The 13,069-nt window shown below is 46.3% G+C and overlaps 1 protein-coding gene across 1 annotated transcript in view; it reads right to left on the bottom strand.

Annotated features, from left to right (window-relative positions):
- PEPD (peptidase D) overlaps nucleotides 1-13,069 on the bottom strand; it is a 126,549-nt gene that overhangs the window by 70,266 nt on the left and 43,214 nt on the right. Inside the window, exon 7 of the mRNA XM_019654525.1 lies at nucleotides 5,137-5,181. Within this exon, the coding sequence (XP_019510070.1) occupies nucleotides 5,137-5,181 (45 nt within the window). The remainder of the gene's footprint in view (nucleotides 1-5,136; nucleotides 5,182-13,069) is intronic.

Here is a 13,069-nt window from a genome sequence, read left to right as displayed (position 1 = left end):
GGCATTCCGCCATGGTCCCACCTCTGTGGGGCCCCAACGGCCTCCGGAGCAAGGGTGTCAGCCTCAGCCCAGCCTTATCTGGCCCAACGCTGTGTGGGGTGGTGGTTAGAAATGTGATCTGCAAGGTTTTTGTCCCCAGGAGATGACGAAGGCCACCTCCTCCATGAAGCATCAGAGGACCAAGGTTCAGGACGGGACAATACTGATGCCACCGAAGGAGTCTGGGCAGAGGGCGGTTCAGGCTCTTCCACCAGGAAGAGGAGGTGCCTGGCATGTGTGGGAGACACACGCAGAGTCCCCAGCTCCTGAGGAGGGGGCTGCTCAAGTAGAAAGGCAGCACTGCGGGCAGGGGAAAGGGAGGGGTGAGTCCCCTGCTGGAAGCCTGAAATGACGAAAGCTGGACGAGGCTGAGATTCATTGGTGCAATTTTTTTCCCCTTAAATATTCACAGGTCATGAAACTGCCTCTGGCCATTAAATGCAGGATGAAGACATCAATTAAGTGAGGTCTGAATGCTCCACTGATGAAAACAGTAGCAAGACGGGATGGAGTGATTTCCAAAATCAGTCTCTAAGCATCAAAGTGTCATAGTGCTGAACGAAATCCATTTCGAGGGACAGGAATTCCATCTCTCCTGGAGATGAATATAGGGAGGATAGTTCTGTGGGAGAAGGGGGTGGGAATTTAATACCACAGGATCCCCATGACTACTCCTTCCACCCCTGTGACCCAGCGATGCAAAGGGTAAAAATCCCAGAATAGTAGCTGGGACAGAAAGGAGGAGAGCTGGTTGGAATTACATATCTTCAGGAGGCTCAATCAGTAAGTCCTCTCAGAGAAAGCAGAGCCATGAAGAAATGATGGCCTGCCTCAGCTGTGAACTGATTGTGCCTGAGACCTGACGAGGGCCACATGCAGGGGAGGTGTGGGAATTCAATCTCTGCACCTCAGACCAGGGCCCGATGGTTCCACATCCGTTTTCTGCACCGTAAGTCAAACTTTCACTCTGCTTAGAATCCCGCGTTCTACTTGGTGTTCTTGTTAACTTAGGGTTAAATGCCTGTTTGTTGGGAGACAAAGACAGCAACCCTACTGGAATACTTTTCACATCCACACCTAGAATCTAGGTCATCATCTACGTCCCTTTTCTAATTTGGGACACATACAAGGACATAGGATCCTGGTGTGCTTCTGCCCCCGAACCATCCGCACGTCACCACCTCCAGAGCATCGAAAGGCCGGGGAGTGCAAATTGAGATGTTACCCCACTGCCTGATTAATACATGCAGGACACCTTCGCTCCATGTAATTAACAGTTCTAAAACCGGCGCATGACTCAATTTCACACAGCCTCACTTAAAACCCAAGAAGGCGCGCGGCAATTGCAGACATACTTGCTCTCCTGTAACGCTTCCAGAGGTACTTAACTGAAATCTAAGGCACTGAGCTATTAGGCAGTACAAAAGCATCTCATTTTATTTCCCGCCCTACCTTCAGATCAATTTAATCATCTGCAGAACAGGAAAGTAAAGCCACAGCCTAAATTATGGAAGTGAGACGCCCGCTCTTATTAAGTTTCAACTTTTGACCTCCGCATTCAAACTGCAATACCCAGCACAAGAGGAGAAATTATCAGTGATGATCTCATGTTTGTGGGGAAGAGTATGATTATAGAGGAATTTACAGGAAATCCAAAAAGGCACTGCTTTAGAGAATAGAAAACAATAAAGCAGTCACTGAAAGGAAACCAATGACACCCAAACAAAAACGAGAAAGGAAGCTGGGAGAGTGCTGCAAGAGAGTTTCACTGCCTCCCAATCAGAGAGGCTCCGAGAGGAATCCTGAACCCCCAGCTTACCAGAAGCTGGGGTGCAGGTGTGTAGCAGGAGGCCCACGTGGTGCTGGTGGGGCTTAGCCGCACAGCCCCTTGGCCCCCACCCCACCCCACCCTGGCCTCATGCAAGATCCATTCTGGGGGCTCTGAGCAACGCTGTATGTCCAGCAGCCAAGAGTGAACTGAAAGAGAGGCTGCCACTCAGGCAGCCCCCCGGCCCCTCCAGGGTGCTCCAAGGGGCAGCATAAGATCCTGGAACCGTCGTCAGCTTGGACTCAGTTTCTGGCTTTTTCTTGGGCAAATCACCTCCCTGAGCCACAGTCCCTCATGTGGAGCTTGAGGATAATCAGAGCACTTTCCTTATAACAAATAAAAGACCTCTTTAAATAAGGTGACATGTATCAAGCATTTAGCACACTACCCGGCACACAGGAAGTCTCAAAAGGTTAACGGCCATTATTGTTCAGATGTGTGAACACTTATGCTGTCATTCAGTTCTTCAGACATCCAACAAGGGTGACAAACTTCTACTTTGTAGGAGAAGAAACTGAGGCGCAGTGCTATAGACTGAATATTTGTCTCTCTCCCAAATTCAGATGTTGAAATCTCATCTCCAATGTGTTAGCATTTGAAGGTGGGGTCTTTGGGAGGTGAGTAGGTCATGAAGGCAGAGCCCTCATGGTTGGGATCAGTGCCCTGATAAAAAAGACCCCAGAAAGCTCCCTGCCCCTTCTGCCACGTGAGGCTGTCTATGAACCAGGAAGTGGGTCCTCACCAGACCCTGAATCTGCCGGTGCCTTGGTCTTGGACTTCCAGCCTCCAGAACTGTGAGAAATCAATTTCTGTTGTTTCTAAGATGCCCAGTCTGTGGGAAATGGTGAGAGCAACCCAAGTGGTCTAAGACACTCGGTGACTCTTCACATTCACACCGTGAGTTAGGTTATTACTACGTCTCCATTTTACAGATGAAGAAGCTGAGGCTCAGAAAAGATAAGTAACTTCCTGAGGGAGCAGGCTGGGGTCAGAATTTGGCTTTGCCCGAATGGTTTTTCCATTACCCCAGGCAGCTCCTCTCCATGGGGCCTGGAGACAGACTGTGGTAAAAGCATTTAGGACACAGCGGCTCAAATATGCATCCGTGAGTCATAAATCAAGGTCATGGGAAGACCCCTCTCCCCTGTACGTGAGGACCCTCCCACCAATCCACCCAGAATCCTTCCTTCAGTGACTCCAGGAGGCCAGTGATCAGATTATCATGGCTCTCTCCAAGAATGACTCCATCACTATAGATGCCAGCACCCACACTATTAAAACACACCCCTGAGGCAGTTAGGACATGGTGACATTTCCAAAATTGTTCTACTGCCATCAAATGCCAAATAAGTCCTTTCTGCTGCTGGCTTTAATAAAGTTGGGAAGTATTCTTATGAACACAGAATCTACTTCCGAGCCTTGATGAAATGTCACTAGAATTAAAGTGTACTTGTTCCAAAGTGACCAACTAATGACTTATCCCTTAGGAGATGCTGGAGCGTACAACTTAGCCATCATCTCCAAAGCACCTGACAGTAAGCGGCCATGAGGAAATGTCACAGGAGGGGACTTAAGTGGACACAGGCCTATTCCTGAGTATCCAGGATTTATTCTTCTGCCCAACGGAGGCTATAGATGGGCCAGGCATTTGTTACTTTATAAAACAAGAGGCGGCTGTGAACTTGAAGTAGATAGGCACACTCTCACAAAGTGTGTGGCCATGATGGGCGCTGGGCCAGGGCTGCTGACAGAGGTGGGCTGGCTGGCCTGCCCTCCAGATCCCCCAAGGGTCAGTACCGAGGCCTATCAACAGCCCTCAGATCTTCAACTCCAGTCCAGTCCCTCTCCCACTGGCATCTGCCTCGAACTCAACACACCCCAAACAAGTTCCTGATCTGCAATAGCACCTGCCTCTCCCAGCCATCCCCATCTCGATGACACACCACCCAGGTTCTCAGGACAAAAACCCAGAGTCACGTCCAACTCCACCCTTCACTCAGCTGTCACAGCAGGATCCTCCCAGTAGCATTCCCCTTGACTGATGCCTTAACCTCTCAACTCTGTCACACCTCCCCTCCACCACCACCTAGACCCTGCAACAGCCTCCTAACTGGCAACTTGTTTCCACTCTCGCCCTACAATTGAGCCTCCCGTCTGCGGCCAAAATGATTTTTTAGAATGCAGGCCTGATCCTACCATTCTCCGGTTTAAATCTACCGAAGGTTTCCCATGGTTCCCAATTCTCTCAAAACGAAGTCTAAGCTGACACTGTGGCCAACCCAGCCCCTGCCCAACTTTCTATCCACGCTCAGGAGCCACCTCCCCAGGGTGTAACTCTACGCAGGCCACACAAGGCCATTACCCTTTCTCTTATCTCCAACCTTTGAATAAGTGATCCTTCAGGTTGGATCATTCTCTCCTTCTCCCCTGCTCTGCACTTCCCCCAACCTCTACAGCTGACTCCTACTCATCCTTCACGTTAGTGTGTTTCCTAGCTCCAGGACTAGGTGAACAGGCTCTCCCAACTAGACAGGGAAACGTGACCACATGGCCTTAGGATCAGACATGAGGAGTCCGCACACCTCCCAATCAGGTGATGATGTGGCAAAGGCCCTCCCTCACCTCTCGCCCACATTCAGAGTAAGTGCAGCCATGTAACAAATAAAAACGTTTCGGTGCTATCAAAGAGCAACTCGATGGCTTAGGAAGAAAACCGGTGGCACATCTGAGTGGGAGGACCACTTCCAGGGTCCAGGGAGACGATGCCCCACCTGAGAAAGTTTGTCCTGGTGCAACCTACCAGAAACCAGTTATGCTGCAGGTAAGGGCTGCTGGCATCACCAAGGGAAGAAAGTAGGCAACATAGGAATATGGATACCAGGATGCCAACTACTGAAGGCAGAGGCATGACATGAGGAAAACATGTTTACCTTTCTGGTAATAGGATTATGCATGATATTTATTTTTACTCTTTTCACTATCTACTTTAACTTAGCTACATAAAGTTAGCATATTTATAGTAGGAGCTTTAAAAGACTGAAAATAAAGGAAAAGAGAAATTTAATTGACATTCAAGTGACTCATGCCCTTTCGATAAAACAACTGGAAAAACAAAAAAATCACAGTAAACACAGGAGTCTGAGAGAAGAGGTTTTAGGGACTGGCTTGTGTGATGGGCTCTCTGAGACGGAGCAGGCAGGAACAGCGGCGTCGCTCACCTTCCGGAGCTGAGCACAATGAAAACCAACATAACCACAGGCTGTACTTACCATTCCACTATCTCTGGATGAAGAACGGTGTTGTTGACATTGAATCTACAGAGGAAAAACAAAGCAAGCTCATTAGTTCAACGGCCAATCACTTACCAGCAAGAATAACCTTATTCAAGACATAGATGCCATGACCGAGAGGGGACCCCAAACTTTAATTTCGTGACTCCCTGCTCGCTTCCTCCAGCAGACCTGGCAGCCCAGGCCATGGCCTCTAAGTGCAGTCAGCTGAACAAGCCGCTTGGCTGGAAAATGCCATCCTCCCCCCTTGCCAGGCAGACAGCATAGCTCCTTCCGCCAGGTACACCAACCTATGCAGCATGGGAGTCCCAGAAGAAAAGGAGAGAGAGAAAGTAGAAGAATATCTGAGAAAAGAATGACCACACATTTTGCCAATTTAATGAGAAACGTTAATCTACACATCCATGAAGTTAAATCAATTCCAAATAAGATGAATTCAAAGAGATCAACAACTAGACACATCATAATCACATTGCTATGTGATTTCAAGAGAGAATCTTGAAAGCAGCAAGAAAAATGCAACTCATCACATATGGGAAATCCTCAATAAGACTGATGGCTGATTTCTAATCAGAAGCTATAGAGACCAGAGGGCAGTGGAATGACATAGTCAAAGTGCTGAAACAAAAAATTTGTAAACCAAGATTCTATGCATATCCAGTAAAGCTATGCTTCAAAAATGAGACAGAAATGAAAAGTCTCAGATAAACAACAACAACAAAAAGAATTAATTGCTAGAAGGCCTATCTTACAAGATATAGTAAAGGAAAACCTTCAAACTGTAATGAAAGGGCACTAGAGAGTAATTCAAATCAACATGAAGAAAAAAGGCACTGGTAAAAGTAATTATATGAGCAAGTACAAAGACAGTGTAATGCATTTTTTGTTTATAACTCCTTTTTTCTCCTAACTTAAAAGACAACTGCATCAAGCAATAATTGCAAATCTGTGTTGATAAGCACAAAATGTATAAAGATGTGATCTGCATGCAAAAAGAACACAAAGGAGGGGAGAAAAAGAAGCAAAGTTTTTGTATACCACTCAAATTAAGTTGACTTTAATGCAAACTAGATAGTTATTTATAAGTTTAAGAGGTCATTTGTAATCCCCTGGGTAACAACTAAGAAAATAACTAAAACACACAGAAGAGGATCAAAACCATACACTACAAAAAAATCAATTAAATACAAAAGAAGGTAGCAAGGAAGAAACTGAGGAACAAAAATGACATATGACATATAGAAACTAATAACAAAATGGCAGGAGGAAGTCCTCCCTTACTAGTAATTACTTTAGATGTAAGTGGACTAGATTTCCCAATTAAAAGACAGAGATTGACAGAATGTATAAAACAATATGCTCCAACTATACACTCTAAAGAGACATACTTTAGATTCAAAGGTACAAACAGGTTGAAAGTGAACGGGATGGGAAAAGATATACAGATGGTCCCCAGTTAACAATCTTTTGACTTATGATTTTTCGACTTTACAATGGTGTGAAAGCAATATACACAAGTAGAAACTGTACTTCTAATGTCGACCTTTTCCCAAGCTAGAGATATGCGGTATGATACTCTCTCGTGATGCTGGGCATTAGCAGGGAGTCGCAGCTCCCAGTCAGCCACACAATCATGAGGGTAAACCACCCATACTCTAAAGTGTACTGTGTTGCCAGTGTTTTTTGTATATTGTGTTTGTGGTTTTTTATTCCATCATGTCTATAAAATACCCATCTGTGTCTCCTGCTTCTGGTGAGAAGTAGAAGATGAAGGCAATTACTCTTGAGATGAAACTCAAGATAATTGCCCAACTGTAGGCTAATGTAAGTGTTCTGAGCATATTTAAGGTAGGCTAGGCTAAACTATGATGTTCAGTAGGTTAGATGTATTAAATGCATTTTTGACATAAAACATTTTCAACTTATGATGGGTTTATTAGGATATAACCCCACTGTAAGTCAAGATGCATCTGTATCATGCAAACAGAAACCAAAAGAGAGCTCGAATAGCTCTACTAACTGTTAGACAAAATAAGCCTTAAGACAAAAAGTTTTACTAAAGACAAAAAAGGACATTTTATATTGACAAAAAGGTCAACTGATGAAGTAGATGTAATCATTATAAACATATACGCACCAACCAACCCAGCCCCACGATATATGAGTCAAATACGGATAGAATTGAAGGGGAAATGGACAATTCAACAACATCAGTTGGAGACTTCACTACTATATTTTCAGTAATGGATACAACAATTAGATGGAAGATCAACAATTAGATGAAAGGAAAGAGAAGACTTGAATGACACTACAAACCAACTAGACCTAACAGACTCCATCTAACAGCAGAATACTCATTTTTCTCAACTGCAAGCAGAAGAAACAAATAAGAATTAGAGTTGAAATAAGTAAAATAGAGAATAGAAAAATAATAGAGAAAATCAATGAAATCAAAATTTGGTTATTTGAAAAGATCAACAAAAGTAGCAAAGTCTTAGCTAGAATGACCAAGAAACAAAGAGAAGGCGTAAATTACTGAAATCAGAAATAAAAGATGGGATATTACTACTGATTTAATAGAAACCAAAAGGATTATAAGAGATTATAATGAACAATTGTGTGGCAATAAATTAGATAACCAAGATGAAAAGGACAAATTCCTAAAGACACAAACTACCAAGACTGACACAAGAAATAAAAAATCTAAATAGACCTATAACAAGCAAAGAGATTGAATTAGTAATCAAAACTTCTCACAAAGAAAAGCCCAGGATCAAATGCCTTCACTAATTCTACCAAAAATTTAAACAACAATTAACCAATCCTTCATAAATTCTTACAAAAACTAGAAGAGGAAGGAACACTTTCAACTCATTCTACAAGGTGCTACCTTATTATCAAAATCAGACAAAGACATTACAAGAAAACTATAGATAAAATTCCCATATAAACATACACACAAAAAAATCTTCAACAAAATATTAACAAACAGAATCCATTGACATATAAAAAGGATACACATCATAACCAGTGGGATTTATCCCAGAAATGTAAAACAATGTTCATACTTCAACATAAAAAAATAATCAATGTAATACACCATATTAATAGAATATGGGACAAAATCACACGGACGTAGAAAAAGCATCTTACAAAATCCAATACCTTTTCATGATAAAAACACTCAATGAACTGAGAAGAGAAGGGAAGTTCCTCAACCCGATTAAGGGTACCTACAAAATACCCCACAGCTAACATTATACTTAATGGTCAAAAACGAAAAGCTTTTCCCTAAGATGAAGAACAAGGCAAGGATGTCCTCTCTCTCCACTTTTATTCAACATTGTAGAAGATATGAACATACAATTAACCAACCTGACGTAATCGACATATACAGAGCACTGCAGCCAACAGCTGCAAAATACATGTTCTCTTCAAGTACACAAGAAACATTTATCTGAAAGATCACATGCTGAAAGTCTTAACAAATTTCAAAGTGTTGAAATACAGAAAATGTTCACTGATTATGGTAGAACTAAACTAGAAATCAGTAACAGAAGGAAAATTATAAAAATCCCAAATTGCTTGGAAATGAAGCAATAGACTTCTAAACAGTCACTGCTCAAAGAAGAAATAACGGAATTAGAAAACAAAAACATGAAATACCATAACCACCGAGATGCAGCTAAAACGGCACTTAGAGGAAGATTTAGAGCTCTAAATGTATTTAGCGGAAAAGAACATTGAAAACAATGACCTAAGGTCCCATCACAAGAACGTCCCTTTCTTCTTTCTCAAGAAACTAGAGAGAGAGAACAAATAAACCTAGAGAAATTAGAAGGAAATTAAAGAGCAGAAATCAATGAAATAAAAAACCAAACATACAATAAAGAAAAATCTACAAAGCCAAAAGTTGTTCTTTGATAAGATGAACATAATTGAAAAGGGGGCCCCAGGAGACAAGAGGCTCCGATGGGGGCATATCTCTGACACACTCTGTCACGTCAAGCTATCAGTGAGATAGCCGGGGAAACGCGACATGGCCCAGCACAAAGGATGGGGCTCAGCAGGGAATCCTCAGCAAGCCTTCACCCCTCTGCCTTCCGAAGCCTGCCCCATCTCAGGTCAGGAGATCACGCACAGGGCATGCAGGCCTGTGACCAGCCAGGAACTCTCCATGGCCTCATCACTGGTGTTTGAAAAATAACTATCTACTGTCGTGATTGTGAGGCTGGCACCCCCACTCCTGGAGACGGTCAAGGACAGGAGAGAGAAGGGGGTCATGGGCAGGCCGAGAGGATTCCAGCTTGCCAAAGCTTCCGGATTCCTACCTACACAAACGAGACTACTTAATTCAAAGTCAACCGAAGTGGTGTAGAATCAAAGCCCTGCTTGTGAAATATCAAAGAGACCACAGGCAGCCAACACGGCTCAGCGTGAAGAACAGAGCAGCAGATGACATAAATCAAGATGACAACACAGACTCTGCCTCCCATTTCGCCAAATGTCACTTTGACATTAGGAAAAGCGATGGCCTATCTCCTCAACAGTCAAACGCATCCGTAAAATTTCACTTTACAAAATGTATGTGCGATACACACATGCTCCCACACACCTATGAGCGGCAAAGTGACCCAGCACACAGACACAAACACACAGATATCATGAGCGTAAACACAACAGACAAGATGAACACACACACAAGGGCAGCATACACTTAGAAAAGAGGTGCACACAGACACACACAGATGTGTATACACAGGCAAACACTCAGAGAGACACACAGATGTGTATTCACAGACACAGGCAGACACATACTCACATACACACGGACTCAGGCACACATGCTCAGAGACATGTAGACACACTAGACAGAGCCACACACACACTCACACACAGGCATACACTTAGACTAACACACAAAGTTCCACACCCAAATATACACACGTAGAGACACATACACTCACAACAAACCCACACTCGGACACAGAAACACCCAGACAGAGAAACACACTCAGATACACACAGAAGAGTCCAAAAGACATTTGTCACAGTGTTGACAGCGTTTAACTCAGGGCAACGAACTTTGGATAGTCCTTGCTTTTGTCACTGTGCTAGTTAGCATTTTCTATGATGAGCATGTAATAATTGTGTAACAACAATCACAAACGTACCAGTGCCTGTGAGGGTGGGGGCGGGTCCTGGAAGCAGAGGGTAATTCCCTGGTGGGCTCTACCAGTGCGCTGGGTGATGAACGGTGAGTAGCCTGGCCCCAACCGCCTGTGCCCCAGCCCCCAGCCTCCTCCCTGCAGTTTCTAACCCAAGGAGGGAGGCTAGGCCTGCCTGGAGAGCAGGCCCTGGAAGGGAACCCCACTCCCTACCCCTCCTAGGGGCTGAAGCAGGTTCTTGTCCTTTCAGGATCCATCCCCCCGTGGAGATTCCATGGGCCATAATTGGAAGTCCAACCCTAAATACTAACTTGATACACAAGTATATAGTAACCAGGAGGCCAAGGTCCCCACACCACGGACTGGCATTTTGCTGTGACTGTCAAGTTTTAATGATGTCCCTCTGCTACCTGGGTTTTAAAATTTGCATCTTGGAATATTAATATTCCCGCACTAATGACCCCTAAATTCAGCAATTTCATATTTAACTGCTTATTTAAATGGAATTAATCTGTAACCTATTCTCTTCAAATATGCAAGGCAATTTAAGTAAATGCCAAAACACAGGAAATACACTTATCCTGAAGAACCAGCTGATGTCAAATATCGACGATTATTTCTCTGTCAGACAACAGCATGAAACAGAGCCCTCTGTAGCTCACTCCTCAACCCTCGGGCTCCTAGGCACACAGTCTGCCTGCTTTGGAGGGGACTCGCATGCCAGGAAGGCGCCCCCATGAAGCTATGCAAACTTGATGAATGAGCAACCCTCGGCTCAGGCCACCTGAGCCCCCACAGAACACCTCTTTCCCTTCATTGTCAGCACATCTCTCTCTCAGGAAAATCTGCTCCAAAGTCCACCTCCTCAGATGCTAATGAAGATTTATCATGTCTGACTTTGCTCCCAGGCTGCACGAACCAACTGCTGCAGGCAGCCGTGGTGGCCGCAGCCCACAGCAAGAAGCCTCGCGTCCTCCTGACTGCAGAGCAGCCCTCTCCATCTCAGCTTCGCCTAGCTCCAGCCCCAGACCAGCCCGGCCATGCCCTCACCAGGACCCAGCAAAGAGTACCTGACCGCATCCTCCAGCCAGAGCCCACAGACGCGCCTGCTCCTTCCATACCTTCCATGGGAGCTGTCCCTACTCCAATCCGGCCATACATGAGAGCTGTGGCCTGGGCCAGAGCCCAAATTCAGCCTGAGACTGGCAGACCGTCCCTACCTGATCCCTTCACACCACCATAATCACACCTCTGGTTTCCTAGGAAGGACAAAAGCAAACCCCTTGAGCCAAGCGGGGCTCAGGCCATAAGGAGATCCCAGTGTGTGTCTACCACCCCCGCCCCACCTTTGCTTCCAGTTCTCTAACGACCTCACCACTGCGAGACCTGGCACACCCCTGCTGCAGGCAGCAGGTGGCCTAGCCCTAATCTGGAAAGATGGAGGGAGGTCTGAGGTCTCCCAGGACCAAACCCACAGCCCCACAAGGCTTAGCCCAAGTGTGACAGACCCAAGGCAGCCGACCCCGAGCTGGACCAGGCAGAACCAAGAGACTCTGGCATGAATGGACAGGCGAGGCCACAGTTCTACCAGAAGCTCTCTCCTCTCCACAGGCCAAGGGGTAAAGGCAGCCTGGGATAAGCCGTCAGCACAAACCGAGAAGCCAAACCCAAACTTCTCCTAAAGCAGGTCAATCAAAGATCTAAGATGGGAGGTGTTGCAGAGACATTCAAAAGGGTCAAACCCAGAAGTTCCAGGAATAAGGCATTGAAAAGAGACCAGGGATAGAAGCAGTTGAATGCTGGAAAGTAGGACAACAGTAAGACTCATCTTGCTTAGGAAACAGGCTATTATTATCCCCAGGCAACAGCTGGAGCTTCTCACGGCAGGCAGGTCAACTCAGTTGGTGAGCCTCACTAGTCCTTGAGGACAAGGGCCAACCCCCGCCCCCCAGCCTAGAACAGAGGCCAGGAGATGGCAGAGTCGAGATGCTAGCAGCCGGGGTGGGTTGGAGGCTGGGCTGCACCTAGACCCCAGGAAAGCAGACAGGACTCGGCAAGGAAGGCACTGGCGGGCAGCTAGAGGCAGAGGCCAGGGCCGAGGTCAGTGCCCATGGCATGTGGCGTGGGGGTGGGGCTGCACGAAGGGTGCTACAGGGGGATGGGAGGCCCAGAAGGTGCCACAGTGGCATAGGGACAAGCCTACAGGGGACAGGAGGGAAGGGAGTACCACAAGCAGGCCAGGAGACCCCAAAGCAGAGAGATACACGGGAGGGCTCTCACGTGCAGTGTGTTAGCCAAGTCAGAAAACAGCCCCGTACGTGGGTGTGGGAAGGAATCCCTCAGCGCGGCAACGAGGGGCCTGGGGAGTACCCCACAGTCGGCCTCTATGGGTTGGAGAGGGACCAGCCCAGTGCCTGGGGAGAGTGTGCAAGGCTAGGGTAATCGCTGGCTCTCTAAAAAGCCTCCCAAATGCCGACCAGCTGGGTGAGGGTTTGGCCGAGCATAGGCTCCTCTGAGCTCTTGGCAGGGGCCGCAGGGACTCAGGGAACGACAGTGGACAGAGGATGGGGTCTGCTCATGAAAGGAGAGGTCGGGTTCACAGCGGCACCACTCTCAGCGCGGTGGGGATGACGGAGATAATGTCCCTGGGCCCCCCACACCCACCTCTCTCTGGGAGCAGCCAACAGTGCTCTGCTCTCAGGGGCCACATCCTGAGCTCTCCCCCAGGAACCACGCCTGTCACA

Source organism: Hipposideros armiger, unplaced genomic scaffold, assembly GCF_001890085.2.
Source record: "Hipposideros armiger isolate ML-2016 unplaced genomic scaffold, ASM189008v1 scaffold_224, whole genome shotgun sequence".
Lineage (NCBI taxonomy): Eukaryota > Metazoa > Chordata > Mammalia > Chiroptera > Hipposideridae > Hipposideros > Hipposideros armiger.
Note: the sequence above shows the minus strand (reverse complement) of the source record. Positions and strands in the feature narration are given on the sequence as shown.